The sequence below is a fragment of the Labrus bergylta genome, chromosome 1, assembly GCF_963930695.1.
Source record: "Labrus bergylta chromosome 1, fLabBer1.1, whole genome shotgun sequence".
Classification (NCBI taxonomy): domain Eukaryota; kingdom Metazoa; phylum Chordata; class Actinopteri; order Labriformes; family Labridae; genus Labrus; species Labrus bergylta.
This window is the reverse complement of record NC_089195.1, coordinates 36,597,745-36,625,729: the sequence shown is the minus strand read 5'-3', so window position 1 is coordinate 36,625,729 and position 27,985 is coordinate 36,597,745. Positions and strand designations below refer to the sequence as shown.

The following is a 27,985-nucleotide window of genomic DNA, read 5'->3' as shown; positions in this document are numbered from 1 at the left end:
GTTTGGGTTCTGATGATGTTGTTTGGGTTCTGTTGATGTTGGGGTTCTTGGGTTCTGATGGTTCTGATTATGTTTGTTTGGGTTCTGATGATGTTGTTTGGGTTCTGATGATGTTGTTTGGGTTCTGATGATGTTGTTTGGGTTCTGTTGATGTTGGGGTTCTTGGGTTCTGATGGTTCTGATTATGTTTGTTTGGGTTCTTATGATGTGGTTTGAGTTCTGATGATGTTGTTTGGATTCTGATGATGTTTGTTTGGGTTCTGATGATGTTGTTTGGGTTCTGATGATGTTGTTTGGGTTCTGTTGATGTTGAGGTTCTTGGGTTCTGATGGTTCTGATTATGTTTGTTTGGGTTCTTATGATGTTGTTTGGCTGTCTCATCAGTGGGTTGTTGTTTTTTTTTCTTTGTTGTCATGTTTGCTTCTGCACGTGTCAAAGCACTTTTACAAAGCTTTATTATTTTTATTATTATTTTTATTACAAATAGTATTTGCTTTTCTCTTCTCTGCCTGCTTTCTGTCCTCCTCAGGCTTCCGTACGGGTGTAATGTTGTTATCAGCTGATGCTCCTTTATGTCATATGAATGCTAGCTCATGAGCTAACAGGCTAACAGGTTTCTAACAGTGACCATGGCTGTGAGCCGGTTCACACAGGGACCGGGACGAGGTGACACCGGACCCCGATAACACCTGCGACCCTCTCTCCTCCCCACTATCTGCTCCACTTTGTACACTTCGTGTTCAGTCAGCCGGCTATCTCTGCGACTTTTGCCCTCTTTATCCCGCTCTGGGTCAGAGTCTGTGTGTGTGTGTGTGTGTGTGTGTGTGTGTGTGTGTGTGTGTGTGTTAGCCTCGCAGCTAATGAGCTCTGAGTGAGGCTGTCTGACTTTCTGACTCATTAAACGGGATGAGCGATGGCATCGGTCCGGGTGGCTGTCCGGGTCAGACCCATGAACAGGCGGTGAGTCTGACACCCGAACACACTCGACTGTTTCTATCAGATATTCTATATTCTATCACATGCATCATGTGGAGGTTTTGTGAGGCTAACTGAGGTCACTGCAGATGGAGCTGCTGGCTGTTTAAATCACATGAACTGACTTAGAGCTGCAGATTATTGTAGGTCATTATAACAGTGAGATGTGAGTTTAAAGTCAGTGTACACTGTGTCACTGTACCACAATTTAAACTTAGATACGACATGTTTTATAGATACATGTTTGATGTCACTGCTACAGAAGTCCTTTGAAACCAGGCAATTTCTTAAAGGGGACATATCATTAAAAATCCTCTTCTTCAGTGTTTCTGAACATATATGTGGGTAACCTGAGAGTCTACTGACCCACAACATGTGAAATAAACCCATCCAGTCCTTTGTTTGTGGTCTGCATAAGTCTTACAACACAGAGAAAAATGCTCCGTTTCAAATGTGCTCTCCTTGTGATGTCACAGTGGGATTCTGGTAAAAATAAATCCCCTCCCCTCGTGTCTCCACCCATAGACTCCACCCCCAGACTAGAACAAAACTTTTGTGCAGGTCCTCTGTTTTTATTCTCTCTACAGAGGAGTGATGTCTACAGGGAAAAACTCAGGGGGGGGGGTCATTGTATTTAAAGAGACACACACACTAAAACGGAGCGTTCTGAGAGAGCTGGTTTCTACAGGGTCACAAACCTCCTCTGGTGCTTGATTCATGTTATATTTTGACCAAAGCACAGATGTTTCATTTAGACCACAGGGGGACTGTTTGAAAAGGTGGAGGAGGACTGTTTGAAAAGGTGGAGGAGGACTGTTTGAAAAGGTGGAGGAGGGGACTGTTTGAAAAGGTGGAGGAAGGGGACTGTTTGAAAAGGTGGAGGAGGGGACTGTTTGAAAAGATGGAGGAGGGGACTGTTTGAAAAGGTGGAGGAGGACTGTTTGAAAAGATGGAGGAGGACTGTTTGAAAAGATGGAGGAGGACTGTTTGAAAAGGTGGAGGAGGACTGTTTGAAAAGGTGGTGGAGGACTGTTTGAAAAGGTGGAGGAGGAGGACTGTTTGAAAAGGTGGAGGAGGACTGTTTGAAAAGGTGGAGGAGGGGACTGTTTAAAAAGGTGGAGGAGGACTGTTTGAAAAGGTGGAGGAGGACTGTTTAAAAAGGTGGAGGAGGACTGTTTGAAAAGGTGGAGGAGGGGACTGTTTGAAAAGGTGGAGGAGGACTGTTTGAAAAGGTGGAGGAGGACTGTTTGAAAAGGTGGAGGAGGACTGTTTGAAAAGGTGGAGGAGGAGGACTGTTTGAAAAGGTGGAGGAGGAGGACTGTTTGAAAAGATGGAGGGGATTGTTTGAAAAGGTGGAGGAGGACTGTTTGAAAAGGTGGAGGAGGAGGACTGTTTGAAAAGATGGAGGGGACTGTTTGAAAAGGTGGAGGAGGACTGTTTGAAAAGGTGGAGGAGGACTGTTTGAAAAGGTGGAGGAGGACTGTTTGAAAAGGTGGAGGAGGGCTGTTTGAAAAGGTGGAGGAGGACTGTTTGAAAAGGTGGAGGAGGAGGACTGTTTGAAAAGGTGGAGGAGGACTGTTTGAAAAGGTGGAGGAGGAGGACTGTTTGAAAAGGTGGAGGAGGACTGTTTGAAAAGGTGGAGGAGGACTGTTTGAAAAGGTGGAGGAGGACTGTTTGAAAAGGTGGAGGAGGACTGTTTGAAAAGGTGGAGGAGGACTGTTTGAAAAGGTGGAGGAGGAGGACTGTTTGAAAAGGTGGAGGAGGACTGTTTGAAAAGGTGGAGGAGGACTGTTTGAAAAGGTGGAGGAGGACTGTTTGAAAAGGTGGAGGAGGAGGACTGTTTGAAAAGGTGGAGGAGGAGGACTGTTTGAAAAGGTGGAGGAGGGGACTGTTTGAAAAGGTGGAGGAGGGGGACTGTTTGAAAAGGTGGAGGAGGGGGACTGTTTGAAAAGGTGGAGAAAGGGGATAATATATCCTCTTTTGATGGAGTTGTAGCTGGAAGGTCGGGGGTTCGATTCCCAGCTCCTGCAGCCACATATCCGATGTGTCCTTGGAGGAGACGCTCGGGGAGCGTATATATGGGATGAGTTACTCCTGATGTTCTACTTTTCATAAAGTTACTGACTTTATGTCGACTTCAAAACATCGAGGTGGAATCAAGAAATGAAAGTGATTGGCAGCGGCGGCTCCAGAGCGGCGTGTCTGTGTTGACTTATAAAACGGGTTAATGATCAGAGCGTGCAGCGTTACGTAACGTGTTGTTCAGTGGTTGTGTCGCCCTGAGAGAAACACGCACACACACGCACAGTTTGCTTTCATGCTCAGACCCAAACATTAAGGGTGTGGCCGACCCGGAGAACAAACTCGGGTGGAGTCTGACGATTAAACTCGACTAAACAAACACGACTCCCTGACTGTGCGGCTCAGGCTCAGGCTCAGGCTCAGGCTCAGGCTCAGGCTCAGGCTCAGGCTCAGGTTCAGGCTCAGGCTCAGGCTCAGGCTCAGGCTCAGGTTCAGGCTCAGGCTCAGGCTCAGGCTCAGGTTCAGGTTCAGGCTCAGGCTCAGGCTCAGGTTCAGGCTCAGGCTCAGGCTCAGGCTCAGGCTCAGGCTCAGGCTCAGGCTCAGGTTCAGGCTCAGGCTCAGGTTCAGGCTCAGGCTCAGGCTCAGGCTCAGGCTCAGGCTCAGGTTCAGGTTCAGTCATGTGGGGTTAAATGATGTCAGCCGGGTTTGACTGGGAAGAGTATATAAAGTTTTTATTAGTTTATAAATGTTCTAAAGTCTCATGAGGAGGAACAATATAACCATAACCAAGACGTTTAACCTGCTGGTCTGGTGATGTTTTTTAAGATATGTTTTGTGGCATTTGTGCGTGCGCTGATCGGACAGCTTCAGAGAAACAGGAAATATTATCAGGTGAAGGAAGGGGGAGGGGGAGGGGGAGGGGGGTGACATGCTGCAGAGGGCGGACAGGCGGCGTCTCTTATGTTTTGTGCGTGTTACTAACTAAAGCAACACCGGCGCCTGATTGTTGTGTTTTTATGCGGTGGTACACCGAGCATGGCAGGCTGTAAACTCTAAAAACTTATGCAAAACCCTGCAGTTCCTCGAGTGTCCACTAGAGGCGGACAGCCAGCTGAAGCACAGGAAGTCACATACACACCCATTCTAAAAAAAAGCCCGCTTATTGAAGAGTCAGGTCAGGAGGATTTCAGGAGTAGGGCCCGACCGATATGGGATTTTCTGGGCCGATACCGATACATCGGCCGATTTTTCTTTCTTCTTCTCAACACCCTGCAGAGTGATGATGCTCGTTGTAAGCCATATAGCGCCCCCTGCTGGTGACAGAGAACTGCTAGTGTAATACAATGAAACACAAATTAAATTATATTTGATTGGTGAATAAATCATTGACACATAGTCACTGGACATGCTAATATCTGATACTGATTGTCACTGGATACGCTGATATCGGCGGATATTATCGGCTGGCTGATTTATCAGTCGGGCTCTAGTCTAGAGACTTTCAGGAGGGGAGATGTGAAAACGGTTCTTGTTTTCTTTGCTCAATCGCAACAACAAGAAAATATTTATAGATGACTAAAAGAATGTTTAGTCAAAGAACAGAAGGAGTGGAAGCTGCACCTTGTTATCTGAAGAGTATCAAAACGTGCGCCATGCTCACGCTGAAAGACAACAAACAGGAACAGAACAAATGAAACTTTGTTGATGTTTAACAGGGAGAAGGACCTGACGGCAAAAAGCATCATCCACATGGAAGGAACCAAAACCTCCATCATCAACCTGAAGGTAGGAACCCTCCGTGAGCTGTGCTGAAAACCTCAGGCTGGAGGTCGTTCAGACATGTTGTAGCTGAAGCTCGTTGTGTTCTTGTTGTTTCCTGAAAAAGCTCCCTGAAGGCATCGCGGGAGATTCAACGCGGGATCGGACAAAGACGTTCACCTACGACTTCTCGTACGACTCCACGGACGGCAAGAGCTCCACCTTCGTCTCCCAGGAAAAGGTAAACAACAGTCGGCGTGTTTCTGACAATTATGATAACGGCTGTGTGTGGGGCGTGTCTTAAAACCGCCTACCTTCTCTGGTCCAAACAAATCCAGAGCATTCAGGACCGAGTGTGTCTGAGGGTAGACAGAGGGTCCTCTTTGAAAGCCCAGAGGACCTTTAGTGCCAGAACAAATAAAAAATGGACACAGACGAGTCAGAGTGACAAAGTTTATGTCTTTGTGACACACTTTTGGGGACACTAATCGCCATAGCAACATGACCCTTTGTTTCCTTTAAAATCCTCAAACTCTGCTTAAATCCACACCACAAAGTTTTGATTCCTCGACGGCGTTTTAATAAAAGATCTGTGCCCAGTCGAGCGTTTTAGACACGTTTCAGGATGAATCATCCGTCCGTCACATGATCCGTCGGTTCACTGTGCATTAGCAGTCCGGTTCAAACCGGCACAGATTCTCTCGCTCACAACAGCAGCTCCTTGGACGGCTGAAAATGCCGACTTTCTTCTTCTGAATGTTGGCAGCAGAAGAATAAAAACACAAAACCGGATTTTACACACTTATCAGTAGTAAAGACGTACTCAGTAGTGGGAGAATAACTGTCTCCATCTCAATGAAATAATGAATTAATAATGGGTCCCCCCCCCCCCTCACCTCAGCACCCCTTCTCATCTTGTGAGATCTGCAGTGCAGCGTTTTCACAACCTCAGTGACGTGTCAACAGAAGCAGAATTAAGAGCTTTTGTTTTTATTCTGTTTTTTCTTGTTTTGCAGGTTTTTAAAGACTTGGGCTCCGATGTGCTGAAGGCGGCGTTCGAGGGCTACAATGCCTGCGTCTTCGCCTACGGACAGACCGGCTCGGGGAAGTCCTACACCATGATGGGAAATCCTGTGAGGCAAAACTCAGGGCATATTTAAGAATACGCTGCAGATTCTGTTTTACCAGAAACACTTTCAGCACGGTGATGAGACTCACTGAGGCTAAATAATCAATCTGTCTGTTGTTGTGTTTAGGGAGACGCAGGTTTGATCCCGAGGATCTGTGAAGGTCTGTTCAGCCGGATCTCTCAGTCGACTCGATGGGACGAAGCTTCTTATCGTACAGAAGTCAGGTGAGGCCAGCTCACTCGAGTCTCTCTGTTTGTAGGACGCTTTCTGTATTCTAACTGCTCTGTCGTGGAGCGGTGAAGAATAAAAACAGATGTGTTGATGATGAATCCACCCGACCTTTAAGACTCCTGATAACCCCCATCACAACCTGCAGCAGTCTGCAGAAACATCCTGATGTGGCTCAATGTGTTCCATTTCATCCTCAGCTTGAGCAATAACTTCTTTCTTCATCTTTCTTCCCGCTCTTCAAACAGAGCCGTGATGAAGCAGCTTTACTTTAAAGGTCTCATATTCTGTAAAATCCACTTCTCCATGTTCCTCTAACTCTAACATGTGTCTGTAGTCCGTCTACAAACCCCCCAATGATGAGAAAAGTCCATCCTCTCTGTCTTCAGCCTGCTCCACTTTTCAGAAAATGTGTGCTCAAACAGGCTGTTTGGAGATTTTCCCTTCATGACATCACAAAGGGCAGTAGCCCCTCCCCCAGATGGGTGACACTCCCACAGCTAGGTGTTTGTTCTGCCCTCTGAGTCTGCCTTCTCATCGTAAACAATAGGACAAGCACCGAGTACACCCAAGCCCTTCCAGAGAGGGGGCGTGGTCAGACACAGCTCATTTACATATTTAAAGGTACAGACACAGAAACAGCCTGTTCTGAGCAGGGCTGAAATAGAGGGGTTTATAGACATGATCAAATACAGGATCAGAGTGGATTTAGAACAAGAAACTTCACACACATGTTCTGAGGAGCTCTGAGAATTATTTATACTGAAGAAGAGGAGGAGGATATGTGACCTTTAAATCAGAAATAAATATTTATAGGAAGAATCGAAGGATTGGTTCATTGTTAGTCATTATTGTGCTCAGAGCTCTAACCTGGGACTGTTTCTTCCTCCCTCAGTTATCTGGAGATCTACAACGAGAGGGTGAGGGACCTGCTGAGGAGGAAGTCCACTCAGACCTACAACCTGAGGGTCAGGGAGCACCCGAAGGACGGACCGTATGTGGAGGGTGAGGCCGTCGTTCCCAACGAAACACAAGGACTTTGAGTTTGGTCCATGTGTTTTTTGTTTTTTTAGTAACCCGTCCCTCTCCCTCCTGATCTCAGACCTGTCCAAACACCTGGTCCAGAACTACAGCGACGTGGAGGAGCTGATGGAGGCGGGAAACATCAACCGTACCACTGCCAGCACGGGCATGAACGACGTCAGCAGCCGCTCGCACGCCATCTTCACCATCAACTTCACACAGGTCAGAGTTCATGGAGCTTCAGGTGAAGTTTGTTTGACTGAGAGGAAATAAAACATGTAAGATAATTCAGTAATGAAGAGAGAGAGAGAGAGAGAGAGAGAGAGAATCACTCCCATGATTCCCCGCCCAGCCTCTTGATTGAGAGCCTCCTGGTGGTGGGATGTACATACTGCGCCCTTTAGGACAGATGGATTCTACTTTTTAAATATTCATCCAGACTGTAACGCTCTCTCTCTCTCTGTCTGCGTCTGTCAGGCTAAGTTTGACGCAGAGATGCCCAGCGAGACGGTCAGTAAAATCCACCTGGTGGATCTCGCCGGCAGCGAGCGAGCCGACGCCACTGGAGCGACGGGCGTCCGACTGAAGGAGGGAGGAAACATCAACAAATCTCTGGTCACCCTCGGAAACGTCATCTCGTCTCTGGGTCAGAAACGTTTATCACTGAACTGGTTTGGGATGTTTGTTGTCTTGTTGACTGTGTTTGTTGACCGCTGATGTTGTTTGCAGCCGACATGACGCAGGACGGAGGAAACACCAACCAGAAGAAGAAGTCGCTGTTTGTCCCGTACAGAGACTCCGTGCTGACCTGGCTGCTGAAGGACAGCCTGGGCGGGAACTCCAAGACCATCATGATCGCCAGTGAGACTAAACTTAAACTCAACACTGACCTTTTAAAAAAAACAAACAAAAAAACTAAAACCCAGAAAGAAAAAGGATTTGATTTAATTCTGATTCTCTGTGCAGCCGTTTCCCCGGCTGACGTGAACTACGGCGAGACGCTCAGCACGCTGCGGTACGCCAACAGAGCCAAGAATATCATCAACAAACCGACCATCAACGAGGACTGCAACGTCAGGCTGATCAGAGAGCTGAGGGCCGAGATCGCTCGGCTCAAAGCTCTGCTGATTCAGGGCAACCAGGTAAACGTGACGTATTTCTACATCCCGATGATTAGAGATTCAAACATCACGGTTCACATGTCGGCTAAATGAAGTGATCTGAGTAAATTGGGGAGGGGGGAGGGGGTACATGCGGTCTGATACCTGGACTATGGGTATCTCCTGGTAGCTGTCGTGATACCCGGGCTATGGGTATCTCCTGGTAGCTGTCGTGATACCCGGGCTATGGGTATCTCCTGGTAGCTGTCGTGATACCCGGGCTATGGGTATCTCCTGGTAGCTGTCGTGATACCCGGGCTATGGGTATCTCCTGGTAGCTGTCGTGATACCCGGGCTATGGGTATCTCCTGGTAGCTGTCGTGATACCCGGGCTATGGGTATCTCCTGGTAGCTGTCGTGATACCCGGGCTATGGGTATCTCCTGGTAGCTGTCTGATACCTGGGCTATGGGTATCTCCTGATAGCGGTCTGATACCTGGGCTATGGGTATCTCCTGATAGCTGTCGTGATACCCGGGCAATGGGTATCTCCTGATAGCGGTCTGATACCCGGGCTATGGGTATCTCCTGGTAGCGGTCTGATACCCGGGCTATGGGTATCTCCTGATAGCGGTCTGATACCTGGGCTATGGGTATCTCCTGATAGCGGTCTGATACCTGGGCTATGGGTATCTCCTGGTAGCGGTCGTGATATGCTCCCAGTGTTAAATGAACAAGCTGTATCCTGACGTTTGTGTTTGTGTTGTTGTGTCAGATCGCGCTCCTGGATTCGCCCACTGCTCTGAGTATGGAGGAGAAACTGCACCAGAATGAAGCCAGAGTGAGTCTTAACTTTGTCCTGCTGGAGAGGAAGGTTCACATCTCAGTGGAAGTGTTCTGCATGTTCCCCCGTTTGTCTCCATAACGTTTTCTACTCGTACGTCTGCAGGTGTTGGAGCTGACTAAAGAGTGGACCAACAAATGGAACGAGACGCAGAATATTCTCAAGGTAAGAGCTTGTGTGTCTTTAATTTGAGTCTTTAATGTTCCATATCTGAGCGTCATGGACTGTGTACAAAAGGGAAGCTAATGCAGAGGTCTTAAACCTGCATTCTTCATAACGACCAGCAGGGGGCAGCTCCCAGAAGTCAGAAAACGTTCCTACTTGTCCGTTGAGCGTTTTAATAATGATCTCTGCTGTGCACACATTTTACACTGTACTCATGTGTGTCGTACGTCTGCAGGAGGAGACGCTCGCTCTGAGGAAAGAGGGGATCGGCGTGGTGTTGGACTCGGAGCTGCCTCATCTCATCGGCATCGACGACGACCTCCTCAGCACGGGCATCATCCTGTACCACTTAAAGGTCAGAAGAACAGCTGGTCACGCCCCCTCTCTGGAAGGGCTTGGGTGTCTCTGGCTTTCTCGCTCCACGTCCTATTGTTTACAGTGAGAAGGCAGACTCAGAGGGCAGAACTAACACCTAGCTGTGGGAGTGTCACCCACCTGGGGGAGGTGCTACTGCCCTTTGTGATGTCATGAAGGGAAAATCTCCAAACGGCCTGTTTGAGCACACATTTTCTGAAAAGTGGAGCAGGCAGAGGATGGAGAGGATGGACTTTTCTCATCATTGGGGGGTTTGTAGACGGACTAGAGACACATGGAGAAGTGGATATTATGGATATATAGACACAGGGAGGAGAAAGATTATGAAGCAGCATGTCTCGTGGCAGAGGGTTTCAGGAAGGCGTTGTCCTCAGCTCGATGATGTGTTCTGACCTGTTTCTGTGTTTCTGTTTCTTCAGGAGGGGCGGACGTACGTGGGCAGAGACGACGCGTCCACAGAGCAGGACATCAGTGAGTGTCACGATACCATCGTTTCAAATGTAGAGGTCACTCTAGTGAACATTGAACGATATCAATACCTGTTTGAGACCACAGCAGTCCAAGGCGCCCACATATCTGGTTTTCTATGATTGTAAGTAAACTCATGTGCAGCTTACACGAGTTGGCCTCAAACCTTTTGATGGATTTTTTAAAAGTTTCTGCCATGTCAGTCGTTTCAATAATTGAGAATGCATAATTTTAAAACACATATCAGTCAAGTATCAAAAATCAGGTTGGGTCACGGTGGCAGCGACATTTCCCAGCTCCTCCTGGGGGATTCTGGGGCGTTCCCAGGATAGACAGGATATACAATCCCTCCAGTGAAATCTGGGTCTACCCCGGGGTCTCTCCCAGTTGGGCGTGCCAAGAAAACCTCCATAGGGAGGCGTCCTGATCAGACGTCTGAACCACCTCAGCTGGCTCGATGTGAAGCAGTAGTGGCTCTACTCCGAGCTCCCCCTGAATGTCTAAGCTCCTCCCCCCTCTCTCTGAGGCTGAGCCCAGACGCCCTCCAGAGGAAACTCATTTCAGCCGCTTGCATCTTTGATCTCATTCTTTCAGTCACTACTCACAGATCATGACCAAATCCAAATCCAGGTGAGGGTTGGAACAAAGATGAAGCGTTTAATGGAGAGCTTTACCTTCAGGTTCAGCTCCCTCTTCACCTCGACGGTTCAGCATAACGCCCCCATTACTGCCGATACTGAACCAATCCGTCTGTTTCATTTCATTTCATTTCAAACCTTTATTTATTCTCAAAGTCACTGAGGTTTCCGTCATTTCCAATGCCGTCAAGATTATGTTTAACCCTAAATAATAAAAATGATTGTGCAGAAATCCTCTTTCTGACTTTAGTTTCCCCCGTGTGCTTCTGTCGTCCCTCAGTCCTGCACGGTCTGGACCTGGAGAGTGAGCACTGCATGTTTGAGAACCAGAACGGCGCGGTGACCCTGGTCCCGCTGGGCGGAGCTCAGTGTTCAGTGAACGGAATCCAGGTGACGGGGCGCTCGCAGCTCAACCAAGGTGAGAGCGATGATGTCTCTTTATTTAAATCTGTGAACTCAATCGGAGGATGTGTTTGATGTTTGGCGGTTCAGTCGTCTTGTGTGCAGTTTTCAGTTTGAGCTGTTTGTTCGTCCAGGTGCTGTTATTCTGCTCGGCAGGACCAACATGTTCCGCTTCAACCACCCGAAGGAGGCGGCGAGGCTGAGGGAGAAACGAAAGGTGAGAACAGTTCCTGTTGATAGATAGATACTTTATTGATCCCGAGGGAAATTCAAAGCATCCAGTAGCAGGTTACAAAAACGTACATGACATAAATTAACCACAAAACCCCCCCCCCCCCCCTACATATATATTAACCTGAAAAAAAGATTTAAAGAATCCTCCTACATGAATCAAATTTAAACTGTGCAATTAAAAATAGACTTATACAAGAAATGTAAATAACCCGTGCAGGGATAAAAATACATGTGAGATTTAAACAAGAACCTAAAAACCTAAAAAAAATCTGTAATTAGACCTGAATATAAAAAAAACCTTCTGAAGTTGTGTTGTTTATAAGTTGGGTTGGTGGCTTTGATCTTCTGACGATGTTTCAGCCGTCCCCTGAAATCCTGACTGTGAGTGAACGCCAAACATCTGAATTGTGTCTCGAGTCACCGCCACTGTCGCTTCTTTTAATCCTCTTGGACCTTCAGCCGGTGGACGCGCTGTAATGGTGATGCTAATCCGTGCTGCGCTGAGCTAACGTGACACCTGACCGAGCCAAGATATGTCCGCAGATAACCGATCATCGTGAACACCGACTCTCGCTCTGACACGAGGAGGCGGCGGTGCCCCGTCGGCCGCCTCGCTCTGCTCTTAAAGACAGAGCGAAAACAAGCAGCAGACCAGGAATTCAGTTAACGATGTTTTCTGTCACAGATCGCTCTTTCTCGTTACTTTTATTTACTCGCCACCGTGACCAGCAGGTTGAGCAAAGTCACCCGCCACTGCAGAAAAAACACCTGTATTTGACGGGTCACAGGTGCTATTTCAATCCCTGCCCTTCCACACACATCAATCACATAACCTTTTTGAACACATGCTCTCCTGATTTAAATCAGAACGGACCGGTGAGTCGGGTTGAAAATCTGTCTGTTTGCGTTTGCTCACCTCGAGAGCGTTTGATGCCTGTGTGACTGAACTTTCCCCTCCGCTCCGCTGTGACCTTTTTATTCTCTCCTCAGAGTGGTCTGCTGTCCACGTTCAGCCTCTCCATGACCGATCTGTCCAAGTCCTGTGAAAACCTCTCCACCGTGATGCTCTACAACCCGGGGTGAGTTTAAACTTAAAAAACACAAACATCAGATATCAGCTGCATGTGATTATCAGACCCTGCAGTGCATCTCCCCTCTGCATCAAAAACCAGGACCCTCAGACTTCTTGTCCTCTTTCACAGCTGATGAACTTTTATCTGCGGTTCATCAGCTGTGGAGGAATTCAAAATCAGAAAGGTCAAATTCAATAGCACGCTCCAGAGGGGATAAAAGTGATGACCACTTCTAGTTCTTCAAAAAGATTCAGAGGAAACGAGTTTAATTATGATACAACGAGGCGGGACCTAAAACCGTCCTGACCGAGGGACAAATAAAAAGTCAAAGAGAAGAACAGAGAGTTACAGGGCAGTGTAAATGTTTTAAAGGAGCAGTATGTAACTCTGACCCCTAGTGTTTAAAATGGGTACTGCAGTCTAAAGTCTAAACATCATAGAGAGCTGTCTCCCCCCCTCCTCTGTAGAGTGGATGCTCACTCAGGTCACCATGTGGTGGACTCTGAAGCTTCAGTGTTTATCCAGCTCTGCATGGGTCTGTAAACCTTTCTGTGTTCTAACCTCTCTCCATTTTTCAAAAGCATCTCCAATATTGATCCTAGTTTGAGCACGTTTCTGCTCGTGGAGCTTATTAGAAACATGCAGAGGCTTTTTAGGTCGGGTACAATCACTTCTATCTGAACCACTTCTCTTGGCCGCTTCCATCGCTGCAACACCTGTTGACCTGATAACTGCTCTCATATCTGACAAACCGAGGGGCGTCCAAAACGGCCGTGTAGGGGGGGGTCCAAACAAATCCAGATCATTCAGGAGCAGAATCTAAAGTTAGAAGGAGGACATACTGGCTGCTGCATTGTTGTCAGAGACTTCAACATAGCATGTTTCCTTAATGTCTGATCAGATAGTAAGATACCTTTATCATCTCACTCTCTACACATCTCACTGATTGGACCTTTAATATGACACGTTCTACAGTATGTAAATTAACTGTCTGCACCGTGTCCTGTTGACAGTCTCTTCACTGAGAAGGGCCCCGTCTTCCTCAGGTAGACCCAGTCGTCCACTTCCTGTCTTAACTGTCCCGTTTTTGACATGAAGACGTGTTTTGACTCGTCCAGTCCGTTATCCTGAACCCTCATTTGTTTGTTTTTTTGTTTGCACGTCTCACTGCTTCTGTCTCCATTTTGACGTTTGACAGATAAAAATGCATCGTTGCTTTTTTTTTTGCACATCGCCTGACATTTCATCTAAACTCCACCATGTTCTGTGTTGGATGCAGCTCTCACTCACTCACTGTGCTAGTTGTGCTGTTAAATGTTTATGTGCTGCGTGTGTGTGTGTGCGTGCTCGCCTGCTGAGAGGAGGAGACTGACGATGGTTTTTGTGTTCACAGGTTGGAGTTTGAGAGACAGCAGAGAGAGGAGCTGGAGAAACTGGAGCTGAAAAGGTACGAGAGTCTGTTAAACATCATCGTGGGATTCAGCTTCAATGGGTTTTTTTTTGCACTTGCAACCTGTTTTCAATCTGCTCATTTAAATCTCTGCAGCATCCCTCAAAACCTGCATCCGTGACTGACTGCCTGACACAAAGTCTAGTAATGCAGGGTGGGACGAGAGGTTTTGGAAAACCTGGAAATATGAAAGAGAAGAGATTCTTATGAAAACAGTTATTTGACTTTTCCCGATCATGTTGACACTCTGACGCCTTCACACATAAAGTACGGTTCGGTACATTTTCAGTCCAGTAAAGGGACCTGATGCAACACTTTTTCTTTATTAGGAACATTTAGAATTTCCCTTTTCCGCATTGGACTAAGTGCAGCATCAACAGTTCAGACTTGTACACCTGCTCAGGTTACTTTTTAATAACATTTTAGATTAAACGTTGTAAAAAAAAACATGAAATAAACTTATGCTGCATCCTTCAACCAAAAGAGTCTCCAATAAATAAAAGATATGAATGAAATAAAGCATTTTAGAATGAAATGAAGTCATTAATATAGCCTATATATAAAAATATTTATTTTAAATTACAGTGACACCTTTTTGTTTATTAAGCCAACAGTTTTTTGAATGCCCTTTGAGCACATAATAAACCTAATCACATCTGGGACAGTATAGTTTCATCGCAGAACTATTAATATTTCCCTCTGTCGATATAAAGACTTTTGTTATGGCTTTGGCCCGTTCAGAATTACTAGCAAAAGGCTGTTTGTTTTTTCCTCGTTGCAGTGACGTTTACGTTCGCGTGGTGCCTTTTCAAGTGCTTTAATAAGTTGGACGACGGCCCAATACTCTCGTCTTGTCAACGTCTCTTTGTCCATTATTGTGGGAATGGAGAGGGAGGGTGTTCATTCTATCATGCTGGATCGGTCCGCATGCCGACCCGCCACCAGTTGGTGCTGTAGCTCCGGTCAGTGCCTGCTGCCACCCGGCCTAACGCTGCACTATGACCCCGAAGTAGACAACCGGTACTGGACCAAACTGCTCAGGTGTGAGTGCAGCTTTAGAGTCTCTGCAGAAGTTGAGGTTTAAAGCAGGAGCACAAAGCTTCAGGTCCAAACGATGCTCACAGTGAGTTTGTTGTTTCTTTCTTTAGGAGGCTGATCAAAGAGATGGAGGCAAAGCACCAGAGTGAGAAGGCGGAGCTGGAGCGGCTGCAGCAGGAGGTGGAGAGTCAGAGGAAGGAGTCCGAGGAGGTGCGTCAGCAAATCCTCCGTCAGGAGGAGAACCTCCGCCACCGCAGCCAGGACATCGAGAGCCGCCTGCGGGACTTCCTGGCTGAGAAGGAGCGTTTCGAGGAGGAGAGGCGCCTGGATATCCAGGGCACAGACTTCCAGAGGAGGAACCCGCTGCAGGAGGCGGAGTCAGAGGAGGAAGAGGAGCAGCGGCGGCAGCAGGAGGCCGCAGAGCAGACCGAGATCTACAGAGAGCTGGAGAAGCTGAAGAGGGAGCGCGAGGAGCAGAAGGTCCGTCTGGAGACCGAGCGGCGGCGCCTGGAAGAGCAGGAGCGCGAGCAGGCGACTCTGGTCGGGAGGCTGGAGGAGCAGCTGAGGGAGAAACACGAGGCCGCCTCCACCCTGCTGACCCTGGAGGACGCACGCCGCCTGGAGGAGGAGCGCCGAGCTCTAGCTGAGATCAGAGAAGCTCTCCTCCGTGCAAAAGAGGCAGGGGAGCGGCCCGGCGTGGAGGACGCCAGCGAGGAGGCGAGATCTGCACAGACTCGATACACAGACTTTAAGGAGGCGCAGGTGAAGGAGCTGGACCTGCTGGAGGAGGGGCTCCGGCAGAAGAGGGAGAGCCTGGAGAAGGAGGTGGCTGCTGAGCGGAGCACCCTGCTGCTCCTCTCTCACGCTCTCAAAGAACGACAGCAGCAGCTGAAGGAGGCGCAGGAGAAAGGAGCTCAAGACGCTAACGCCGTGTGTCAGGAGGAGCAGCTGTTCAAACAGGCGGAGCACCGGCTGCAGTTTAAGGAGTGTCAGCTGGCCAGCGTGGCCGACGGCCTCCTCCCCGCTCTCGCCGAGGAGAAGCAGCGAGCGATGGAGATGTTGGAGCGCAGCGGAGGAGGCCGGAACGGGAACTGTTATGGCCCGCCGGCGGGGCTGGACAACACGCTGTACCAGGTGGAGAAGGAGCTGGAGGACAAGGAGGAGAAACTGAACCTCCACTGGAACAGCGCTCAGCAGCTCCAGCAGCTCCAGGAGACCTACGAGTTCACGGCCAACGTGGCGCGGCAGGAGGAGAAGGTGAGGCGGAAGGAGAAGGAGATCTTGGAGTCGAAGGAGAAGCAGCAGAGGGAGGCGATGGAGCAGGCGGTGGCCAGGCTGGAGAGGAGGCACTCCGCTCTGAGGCGCAGCGTCTCCATGGAGCCCGACGCCTCCGAGGAGCAGAGACACAAGAGCTCGGCCGGCAGGAACCTGAGGGCGGGGGCGGAGCTGGACCAGCAGAGGTCAGAGCTCCTCCAAAGAATCAGTATGACAGATCAAAGTCACAGAAACACAACTCATAGTCTCTGTTTTTCTTCTTCTCTGAAGGGTGGAGCGGGAGATCCAGAAGCTGAGGAAGAGGATCAGTGAAGGAGAAGACAACAACAGGAGTCACTCGGTCGGTAACGACGAGAAGACGAGTCACAACAGCTCCCCGGTCAGCCACATCCAGAGTCTGAACACGCTGCTGCCGCTGTCGGACGACCGGTACGCCTCTCTGTTGACCCTGCAGGCTTTTCTATTGTTGTAATCTCTCCCTTCCCTCATCGTCTCTTTTCTGTCTCGTCAGGATAAACGCGTACATCGAGGAGGAGGTCCAGCGAAGGTTACGTAAGATGAATCTCCTGAACGGCAGCAGCAGCACCATGGATCTGTCTCTGTCCTGCGAATCACTCAGGGTAAGAAGTGGATCACCATCTTCATGAATTTTTGACTTCATCTGATTGTTCTGACTCCACTAAAGGTCCTGAAAGCTAACGTTATGCTACAAGCTAACTACACCACGGTGGGATGATTGTGACGTCGCGACCGTCAGACGATCTCCGATAAACTAATCCACGTAGTTTAATAAATAGTTTACTAACATAATGTTCACCTTAACCTAAAGATTAAACCTACAGGAGACATCTCCGACTAGTGAGAGAGTTCCCGCCCTCTGTGTCCGGCGTGATGACCTTTAGTGTCCCCGACAACCACTGTAGTCACATTTAGCCGCTTGTTAGCAACCGCCTTTTTAAAGACGAGTAAAAACTTCAAACTTCACAAGTGGAGGTATTACCTAACGTAGTTTATGTGCTCTAACAAAACACCAACATCTCTTCAGCTTGTGTTAACCACAGACCTTATTTCAGGAGTCTAACCACAAACACATTCAAAATCCCCGTTGACTTTTAGACATTATTCATTCATCCCAGAGGACAATCCACAGCCCACCCAGACCACTCGTATGCCTTTTACAGACAAACAACAGACGGAGTGTCAGAGGAAACAAACAAATCAGAACTGGGCAAAGATGAGCGCTGGCACAATGACGCCCTCCTGTGGTCTATTTGGGTAATGACACCCACAAGGGCCAGGCATGTGTTTAAAGGCAGGGTTGGTAATTTTCCTCCAGGATCACTTTTTAAGATTTTGGTGTAAATTTTCTTGAGGTCTTGACAGAAATTAATAACTTGTGTTCTCTGAAAAAGCAACTAAGAAAATCTGTCATCTGTATCAGTTGTAAGCCTGTAAAAACGTCCACCAATGTCTGCCACAAGGTACCAATCTCTTGATGTGAGGTGCATGTGTTAACAACCAGGTCAGGAGAATATCTGCAGCAGTCCTCCTGAAGTTATCTAGATATTTTCAGGAGTGCAGATGTGAACCGATAAGTCTGCATAGAGCAGAGGTTTTATTGTCTAACTGTCGGCCGTGGTCCAAAACGTCTCCCAAGTACGAGGTTATTTATCAGTGGATAAAGGCTGCAGGTCGTGTCTCTGTGTAGAACTGATATCTAGCTCTTTAACCCCGCAGGAGGAGGAGGAAGTTAGCGACTCTAGCTCTGTTAGATTAACAGACGAGGTAAGACCAGGATCCACCTGCTCTGTTTGACCTAATGAGATTCCCCCTGCTCTGCAATCTGCATGATTGTCCCCCGGTGATGGATCCACTCTCTCCCATCTGTCCATCAGTTTGGTTTCAAGCTCCTTTTGATTTGGACCGTTTTTTATTCACCCTGTTTGTGTTCTTTGATTTGTTCCCCCCTTCATCCTGAATCAACGAGGATACTTCTTCCCAATAAGAGATGCTGCTTTTTCATTTCAAATGCGTATTTAATATTTGATGATTGCAGGACGGCAAGGTGATGTTTGGTTTTATGATTTCAGGACGATGAAAAGCTGCAAAACGTGAATCCAAGGAGGCTTAAATATGAGGTAAGATTGATTATCTGTGTTTTAGGAATACTAAGGGATGTAACGATACACTCACCTCCCCACATGAAACTCATCTTCAAAATCAAAGACATGAGAATAGAGTACATTTATGGATGTTATGAAACTTTATTTATTATCCTGGGCTTTTTAAAATCAAATTCAGTCCATAGCTCTGTTCAGACGTCGATCCCCCCTCTGTAGCGTCTTCAAAGGTAGTAAAAGAGGCGTTACAGAGGAGGGACAGGATCAGCTGAGCCAGCGCTGTGTGTGTGTGGATCAGAGGTGTGGTCTCGAGTCACATGACTTGGACTCGAGTGGGGGCGCGGGTAGCCTAGTGGTTAGTGTGCATGCCCCATATCGAAGGGTCAAGTCCTCCAAGCGGGTGGCCCGTGTTCAAATGCGACCTGTGTCTCCTTTTCCCACTGTCCTATCTATAAACAAAGGAATAAAAAAAGCCCAAAAATAAACCTTCAAAACAAAAATAATTATAAAAAGTGACTCTAAAAGGTGCTAACTGCTTCAGCTTCTGACGTCCAACGAAAGGAGCCAATCGCATACAGCGCCCTCTGGTGGTGTTGCAATATGTTTCATTGTCGAATGGTGAGGTATCGTTACATCCCTGGGGTTATCATCACTAATCTGACGACCTGCTACGACATGACAGTGATAAGAAAAACAGAAGTGCCTGTTATTTTGTTAATCTGCATGGAATACTAAATTACACAAGAAAAATCAGAACAAGATTCCATGTATAATTAATGGATTTGATGCTGGTTTCCATTTGAATACTTAAGGGTTGTCAAAAATGAAAATTGATTGATCGGTTATTTTGCTTAATCCTAAACCATTCACTTTATTTCAGACTGGTTTGGTTTGGCTTGTATTTGGCAGTAACAACTTTAGGAAAAGAGCGGTTTAAATCACTTATTCTGTGACTCTTGAGTCAGTCTTCACATTTAGCACCACTTGAGTTGTCTATGTATTTCGCTGAAGAACTTATTTTCAGTTGGATAAGGCACTACATAGACGATGTTACAGGTAGAAATCTATAACCAGTTGTAAGAACTCTGTGAATATGGAATAAATGATGTTCAAATGCTGCTCTATCCATGTTCCTATGGTGTTGAACGTTTCCAAAAAAACATATATTTTTGTACACTCTCCATCTTAATTTGCATGCCAGACCTCCTCACACTTTCAATTTTGAATCACTATTAACTCACCTGTGCACTTGGTGATGGCGGACCTGTAATTGTCATTGGGGTGGATCATGGACTTCAGTACAATTCAAAGATCCTTCTCATCCTTCTTGACGATTTAGTCATGGACTCCCCACCCCCCTTGTGCACACAGAAAGCCCCCGGGTTGTGGTCTAGCTTCCTACCTGCCCCGGAGCTCGAAGCAGACTCTCCTCCTCACATCCCAGAAAACATGTTTGGTGAACCAGAGAAGGATTTTTTAAAGCTTGACAGAGAAGACGAACAGAAATCCAACACTGGCGTCTGGCTGGAAGGAGAGCAAATGACTCATGGAGATGATGACTTTAACAACTGTTTGCAAAGAAGAGGAAAACATGAGCCTGGAGAAGAAAGCAGTAATGTTAATGAACGAGACCATGTTAATATTGGAAAGTTCTGTTCTACCTCAGCGTACACATCGACCAACAGATTTGACAAAATCAAGAATATCACTGAAAAGGAAAGAAATGATTCTGGTTGTTATGTTTCGGAAGTTCCGGCCAAAGAGTTGTTTGGGGATAGACGGTCGGATTCTTTCGCCAAGGACAACGTCAAAGACCAAGCAAGTGACCCAAGAGTCGTACAAGATGCAAGTTTTACCGATGATCAGTCGCCAAAGTCGCAGAACTTTGTCTCTGGTCTTCCTGATGATCAGCCGCCAAAGTCGCAGAACTTTGTCTCTGGTCTTCCTGATGATCAGCCGCCAAAGTCGCAGAACTTTGTCTCTGGTCTTCCTGATGATCAGCCGCCAAAGTCGCAGAACTCTGTCTCTGGTCTTCCTGATGATCAGTCACCAAAGTCGCAGAACTCTGTAACTGGTCTTACTGATGATCAGTCGCCAAAGTCGCAGAACTTTGTCTCTGGTCTTCCTGATGATCAGCCGCCAAAGTCGCAGAACTTTGTCTCTGGTCTTCCTGATGATCAGCCGCCAAAGTCGCAGAACTTTGTCTCTGGTCTTCCTGATGATCAGTCGCCAAAGTCGCAGAACTTTGTCTCTGGTCTTCCTGATGATCAGCCGCCAAAGTCGCAGAACTCTGTCTCTGGTCTTCCTGATGATCAGTCACCAAAGTCGCAGAACTCTGTCTCTGGCCTTACCGATGATCAGTCGCCAAAGTCGCAGAACTCTGTCTCTGGTCTTAGCGATGATCAGTCACCAAAGTCGCAGAACTCTGTCTCTGGCCTTACCGATGATCAGTCGCCAAAGTCGCAGAACTCTGTCTCTGGCCTTACCGATGATCAGTCGCCAAAGTCGCAGAACTCTGTCTCTGGACTTATCGATGATCAGTCACCAAAGTCGCTGAACTCTGTCAACGGTTCTAGCAATAATCAATTATTAGATTTGCAGAACTCTGTCACTGGTTTTGTTAAATTCATGCAAAACCCAAAGGAAGGCATTCAAAGTCAACTGAAACAAGTGATGGATTCAACAGTTGGGAAAGGGATGGTCGGCAGTAGTTATGCTTTGGGTTATTTTTCTGGCAAGCTGTCTGAAGCGTACAAAGACGCTGGTAGAAGGCTGCAGGGCACACGGGACATCATCCGAAATGTAGGAGTAGACGATATGAAAGTGGTGCTCTCTCAGTATGTGACCATGGTGTCGAAAGACCTTCCACTGATTCATCAGATGCAGCTTAAACCAGAACCAGAACCTTCTATTCCATCAGAAAACAAAGTCATGTTGGTTGATCCGCCGAGGTATCACGCCCTTAGTCTTCCTCGGAATTGCAGCATGCCTACGATCCCAGGCGTCTCAGGGTGGCCTGAAGGCTCAGTGTTGTCTCTGAAAAACACTTCTCCTCAAGTGTTTTATCAAAGGCTGGTCCAGCTCCCACCAGCCTTATCTCAGCTGCAGTCACTTTCATCCCAGAAGATTTTGGAAAAGTTGGAATATCTGGCTCCTCAAATGGAAATCAAGAAGATTTTAAGTATCTTCTGGCTCAAAACTGCCAACAAAAAGCAGCCAAATCCAAAGCCTGTGTGCTTGCTTTTGTCAGAAAATTATCTAATAGTGGTGTCAAGTGAAATGAATTCGGATCACTCCTTATCTGTTTTTCACAGTTTCAATCTTCTGGAAATCAAAAAGGTCCAGATAAGCTTGGCAGGGCAGCATATCCGCCTAATTGGATGCAGTGATGATTCAGCTTTGGCGGTTTTTACCCACAGCAAGGAGCTCACACAGGAGTTCTGCAAGACCCTACTGAAGACCCTTTCTCCTGAAAAGTTCTCTGAAGGGACTGAAGAACACCCGTTACTCTCAGGCGACCTCATGGTGCTTTCTTTGGATTGGACATCAAATGTTCCTGAGATCGTCCTGGACAATGGCTTTCACATCACTTCCAGATTCAAGCGCGTCCTTGCAGATCTGCTCTACATCGTCCACGGGAACATGGACGGTCCTGACAAACCTTCTCTGGCAAACATCCATCCTCTGCTTTACACCAGCGTCAAAGTCATGAACTCTACCCGTGTACATCAGGACACCATCTTTCAGTTCCTCCTGACTGACACTCATGTAGCTCTTCTCCGGGAGGACGGTGTCTTTCATCCAGCGCAGAGGGGCTCCAGTCTGGTCCCCTCCCAGCCACAGTTCCAGGGACTTGAACTTCGCAGACGTTCTGACATCAAATGCGTTCTTCTGAGGCAGAATGACAACTGGCTGGTTGTGGAAATCTCTTTTACAACTCACAAACTACAAGCTCCCGAACAGAAGGAGAATTCCAGGCCAGTCTCAGCTGAAGTGCCCTCAGGCGGCCCTCAGTGCGACTCCTGGAAGTTGTCCTTTGGTTGTACCTCAGAAGCTGTGATCTTGATAAATAATTTGTGCACCTAGATAGCACAGCTTAAGGCAGTGCCACCATTCATCTACAAACTCAATGTGATACCTTGGGTCCAAAATCAACTTAAATTATTTGTTTTAAGATATGTTGACTATTTTGTTGCCCTTTGACGAGAAAGAGAAATTACCTGATCGGATTCTTGATCATGCCAAAGTAAAATGGACACATCTGAAAGGGATTTTAAAATGATCTTTTGAACATATATTAAAGTATTTTATTCATTAAGCACAGCAAAGGGGGGATTCTGGTACTTTTTACACAGGAGGAAACACACCAGTCAACCAGAACAAAGCAGAACAGTAAAACCCAGTCAGAGGACAGAGTCTCTGCAGACACAGTCACCACCACACATATATGGAGGCCCAGAAGGGACGATGGAGCAGCTTCACTTTAGGAGAAGTCTGTATTTTATTTTGAAGGAAGAAGCTGCTGACTCTGTCTCTAACTGTTGTCGGTCTTTGTTCCTGTATTTGTGATAAATAAATGAATGAATGAAATAAAACTGGAAAATGTGCTTTGTCTGTTTGTTCTCTGTTTTAAAGAATGTGAACTTCTATGATTTGTGATTTGATTCAAAGGGAGGAGGGTGATGATCTTAAAGAGAAGTTGTCATGGCGATACTTGGAGACGGTTTTTCATGTTGTACAATGATGACTAACAGAGTGTGAATAATATATGAACCAACTCTTTCCTTGTAACTGTTTTCATTGAGAGAGTATGGTGGGAATAAAGACTGAGCCATGTTTCCTGTTATAAGTCATTCTCATTGCAGCACCTTGTCAACCCTTTACTCTCCTCCTCTTCCCTCTCTTCGTTTCCCATCTCTCTTTCTTCCCCCGGTGACTCCCCTCTGCAGCACCTGGTCTCTCGTCCTCTGGGGACGAGCCCCGACGGCCTACAGGAGCCAGTTAGGATTAGCATTCCTCGTTACGTCCTCCGCGGACAGGGGAAGGACGAGCACTTTGAGTTCGAGGTGAAGGTGAGTTCTCTCCACTGGGTTCATCCTCGTCATCTTCCTCACCTTCTTGTACTGTACAATCCGTCTCTCTCAGGCGCATGTCTCCTTTTTTTATACTTTTGTAATGCAATCCATTTTCTGTAAACGTATCCAGTGGTTGTTTCAAAAAGCTGCGTGTGTTCTCTACGGTGGTGAACTTTCACTCAGATAATCGTAAAGCGAGAATCTAAAAAGTCTGTAAGCAGGATCAAGTATTCATTTTTCATAAAGGTCTGTCAGCATTAGCGAGTTAATCTCATTTTATTTTGACCCTTCAGGCTCTCCGTAGATAGTGGTCCTCAGTGTCTCCCTGTAGTCTCAGTGATGTAAAAGAAGGACACTGCTGCATCTTTGAATGTCTCATTTCACTTCAACAAACTCTCACACAGCTCAGCTGACGAGTCCAAAGTAATATCCACCTCATGACATCAAACATTGACCTTATGACATCACACATTGACCTTTGTTACCATTCCTTTGAGATGTTTGACCTCAGTTTGGGATCCCTAACCACTTCCTGTTTCTGTAACTCTGACACCTAGTGTTTAAAATGGGTACTGCAGTCTAAATTCTAAACATCATAGAGAGCTGTCTCCCCCCCTCCTCTCTAGAGTGGATGCTCACTCAGGTCACCATGTGGTGGACTCTGAAGCTTCAGTGTTTATCCAGCTCTGCATGGGTCTGTAAACCTTTCTGTGTTCTAACCTCTCTCCATTTTTCAAAAGCATCTCCAATATTGATCCTAGTTTGAGCACGTTTCTGCTCGTGGAGCTTATTAGAAACATGCAGAGGCTTTTTAGGTCGGGTACAATCACTTCTATCTGAACCACTTCTCTTGACCGCTTCCATCGCTGCAACACCTGTTGACCTGATAACTGCTCTCATATCTGACAAACCGAGGGGCGTCCAAAACGGCCGTGTGGTGGTCGCCTTAAAAGCGCCTACCTTCTCTGGTCCAAACAAATCCAGAGCATTCAGGAGCAGAATCTAAAGTTAGAAGGAGGACATACTGGCTGCTGCATTGTTGTCAGAGAAGCCAGCACTTCAACATAGCATGTTTCCTTAATGTTTCAAAATAAAAGCAGGGTTGGATTCAAACAGTAAGTAAAGTACTCCCAGCTGAAGGCAGTAACATTTTTATTTTTAAATGTGAAAAAATTTAATCTTTTGACAGCCCAATGTCAAAGTTTGGATGATCTACAAATACATTTGAGTAAATTCAGTAAATCATCTGTCTCTGTACCAAGCGTTTCTCTCTCTCTCCGTCAGATCTCTGTGATGGACGACATGTGGACCGTTTTCAGACGTTACAGCCGCTTTAGAGAAATGCACAAGAGCCTGAAGTTGAAATACCCCGAGGTGAGACGAGCGGTTCATTACAGTTTTATCAGCAGGCTGAGGTTCTGTGACAGAGACACGTCATTGATGCTGGAGGTTTCTGTTTCAGCTCGCTGCTCTGGAGTTCCCTCCAAAGAAACTGTTTGGAAACCGAGACGAGCGGATGGTGGCCGAGCGCCGTAACCAGCTCGAGGTGAGTTTTTTACGCTTTTAGATCAAACTTATAGGAACATAGAAAACGTTTGAGGTAAAGTGACCTTCTCCTGTTGCTTTTTTTGTTTCTGCAGCGCTATCTGAGGAACTTGTTCAGGGTGATGCTGTCGTCCTCCAGCTCTCCTCTCAGAGCCGACGCAGACGGCGGCTTCCATCTCACCAAACACGCCGTCTGTGAGTTCTCACCGTTCTTTAAGAAGGGCGTCTTCGAGTACAGCAGCCACGGCACCGGCTGACACGGGCCTCAAACTTTCTCCAAACCAAAAAAAAAAAAAAAAAAGAAAAGACAACGTGACGTGCTGGAGAGAGCGTTTTGTTCCGACCTCGGGAGGTCAGAGAATGGAAAAAAAAACACATGCAGGTCAACTTCCTCTCCAGCCTCGGGACTTCCTGTGAGGCGAATGTCTCAAACATGGCGGCGATGCTCTGCACTTACTTCATGTGATAAATGTAGCACTCTGTTTGAAGAGTTAAAAGAAGTCAAACATGTCTTCAGGGTCGATTATGATCCGACTGTTCGATCTTTAGACGACTTGATGACGCTGAGCACCTGGCAATGAATGCTTCAATAAATGTACTGACATGCAGATATGATGTTTATACACAGCTCCCCTCTCTTACGCCCCGTGTCCTCACAGCTAGCGTCGCCCACGAGTAGAGAGCGTTTGAAGCAGTAGCACAGCGCCCAGCGTCTCTTTTGGGAGCGCTCAGCCTTTTCTGTGCGGCTGCTCAGAGTTGAAGATCTTTCGTCTTTTCAGAAAGGCGCTGTTCACGTCACTGACGCTCTTTCAGGATGTTTGATATTCCAATTATCTCCGCCTCCTTACGAGGCCACCTCGTCCTCGCTCTCTGTGTCTGATCGGAGTGTGACAGCGAGGCCGTCATTCTCATGAAGCTCATCGTCCAGACAGAGTAGGAGGGCGAACATCCTCCGTTTGATTCTCACAGTGAAGAAAAAAAAACGACCTCAAATATAAAACATGCAGTGAAAGGTAACGGGGCAGCGTCGGTCATTCAGTGGCGGTTTTTAAGAGACAGGACGGACGAGCAGCGTTTTGAATCTCAACATACGAACACAGTCTGCGCTTTTCAGCACGAAAGAAAACGCTGTGTGGACACGGGGCCTTAAAGTAGAAGAAAGCATCGACACGATGAGAACTGTTCATAAGAAAATCTTCTTCAGGAACAAATATTCATTTATTAAATGATTCAGAGACGTAAAAAATGTACAATCAGGATTTCTATGACTTGTTCCAGTAATTAACCAGCTTTTAAAGGAAGAATGTGCGACTCTTTGATCCAGTAGATGGCGCCCTTGAGCTCCAACATGAAACCAAAACAAGGCCACGCCTTCTCCATACTGAAGCCTCTGCTATCCTCCAGAGACACACCTCCAACCCCCCTCACTTTCACATGAAGTTATCAATTAGAACAACCATGAAGCACATGCATTGTTGTGTTAGCATGCTAATGTTAGCGCTCTTTAGTTAGCTCATAGCTTCATATTGTTGTCTTAGCATGCTAATGTTAGCGCTCTTTAGTTAGCTCATAGCTTCACATCGTTGTGTTAGCATGCTAATGTTAGTGCTCTTTAGTTAGCTCGTAGCTTCACATTGTTGTGTTAGCATGCTAATGTTAGCGCTCTTTAGTTAGCTCGTAGCTTCACATTTCATGTAAACTGACACAGAATGAGCGTGATCTAAAAACTCTTACTAACATCCAAATAATCAGTGAGTATGTTCTTCTTCTTCTCTCTAGTTCTTGACTAAAACAGCTTTTATACACAAGGGGAGGAGCCGGCCGTCCCGTCCATGTAAACACGGCTCTGACAACAACACAGCCAGCAGGACTCGAGCTTCTCCCTCATTGTAGACAGTCAGGACTCAGAGACACATTTACACAGGACAGACTTGATGTCGCACATTCTTCCTTTAACGTCAGACATTTGCATGTTTCACTTCTTCACGGCGTTCTAATATTGGTCCTTTTTTTTTTTTAAGAACACTTAATGACTAAAAGAAGAGACAAACTGTTTCCTTTCTCCGTTTTTCTCGTTAACACAAAGGTCTCTCTCTGCAGGATCCTTTCTGTGATGATGTCACACAGAGTAACAACCGGAGCCTGTAACGGACAAACTCTGAGTCTGTTGCAGCCTCTCTGTTTCTCGGCTGAAACCATATGAAATCTTTTTGAGTCTAAAATTCATAAACACCCTAAAAGTAAGGGCCAGGTTTAGAAACTTTGAGACAGAACGTTTCCTACATTTAGCAAACGAGTCATTACTGCAGAGGGGAATGTTTATCTTTTTATTTATTCATCCAATCAAACACGGTGTCAGTGAGCAGATGGGCCTCCTCATGGAGCTGCAGAGACTCCACCCTGACGTCTTCCAGAGGCGCCCGTCTCCGTCATCAGCTGTTTGAACAGGAGACCGGTTGAGGTCCGGTTTGTAGAGATCCGAGCTGGACAGGAACACTACCCGTTCAGAAGCCAAACTGTGTGTGTAAAGAAAGTGTAAATGTTGATGTGCATAGTTTTTCTATCTAGACAAATATGAGACATTGAATGTCAGTAAAGGGAATGTACCAAACCAAACTGCTGTCCTCTGTGTTTCTTTATCCACTGAACCTCACGGGGAATATGAAAACATGTTGCAGCCAGGTGACCTTTAGCTTAGCTTAGTTTAGCATAGAGATTACAAAAAGGTAAGTTAGAAGGGAACTCTTTCCTCAGATGGAGGTCGGCGCTCTCAGAGTAGGGCGGGGCGATGTGACTAAAAACATCATCGTGATAAAAAATGTTCATATCAGTTGATGTCGATTATTGTCACAATAAGACATGAAAGTTTTCTTTTTCATGAAGTTTTCCAGAAGTCATGATTGGCTGCTTGTCGTCTTTTTCTTCTCTTTAACGTCGCATGACAACTAGTGTTTTAAGGCACATTAGCGCCCCACCTTTCCCAGTGTTTGGGTGGTGTAATTACAGGTTTAAATCTGTCAACAGTTCTAGAAATATTTGTGCTAGAAA

General features: G+C 46.7%; 1 protein-coding gene across 6 annotated transcripts; it reads left to right on the top strand.

Annotated features, from left to right (window-relative positions):
* Positions 1-543: 543 nt before the first annotated feature.
* kif16ba (kinesin family member 16Ba) lies at positions 544-27,553 on the top strand. 6 transcript variants are annotated; one of them, XM_065960527.1, is made up of 27 exons: positions 554-960; positions 4,713-4,782; positions 4,883-4,996; positions 5,772-5,888; positions 6,012-6,109; positions 7,009-7,118; positions 7,216-7,358; positions 7,614-7,782; positions 7,866-7,997; positions 8,103-8,278; positions 9,011-9,076; positions 9,185-9,244; positions 9,480-9,599; positions 10,039-10,090; positions 11,006-11,143; positions 11,262-11,344; positions 12,352-12,440; positions 13,448-13,480; positions 13,828-13,881; positions 15,033-16,382; positions 16,468-16,626; positions 16,709-16,817; positions 18,288-18,335; positions 23,267-23,389; positions 24,677-24,766; positions 24,855-24,938; positions 25,033-27,553. In XM_065960527.1, the coding sequence occupies exons 1-27, from the start codon at positions 914-916 to the stop codon at positions 25,192-25,194; spliced, it is 3,996 nt and encodes a 1,331-aa protein (XP_065816599.1). In that variant the 5' UTR covers positions 554-913; the 3' UTR covers positions 25,195-27,553. The 6 variants fall into 6 exon arrangements, with proteins under 6 accessions (XP_065816585.1, XP_065816587.1, XP_065816590.1 ...); XM_065960533.1 differs by lacking the exon at positions 13,448-13,480 and having other exon boundaries at positions 555-960; XM_065960513.1 differs by lacking the exons at positions 23,267-23,389; positions 24,677-24,766; positions 24,855-24,938; positions 25,033-27,553 and adding exons at positions 17,935-17,982; positions 19,689-22,924 and having other exon boundaries at positions 544-960.
* The last annotated feature ends 432 nt before the right edge of the window (positions 27,554-27,985 follow it).

Excerpts from the sequence above, each read along its gene's own strand:
- kif16ba (XM_065960513.1), top strand. The coding sequence starts at position 914 with ATGGCATCGGTCCGGGTGGCTGTCCGGGTCAGACCCATGAACAGGCG. Across the intron at positions 5,889-6,011 it reads ACACCATGATGGGAAATCCT|GGAGACGCAGGTTTGATCCC; the intron begins GTGAGGCAAAAC and ends TGTTGTGTTTAG. Across the intron at positions 7,119-7,215 it reads GGACGGACCGTATGTGGAGG|ACCTGTCCAAACACCTGGTC; the intron begins GTGAGGCCGTCG and ends TCCTGATCTCAG.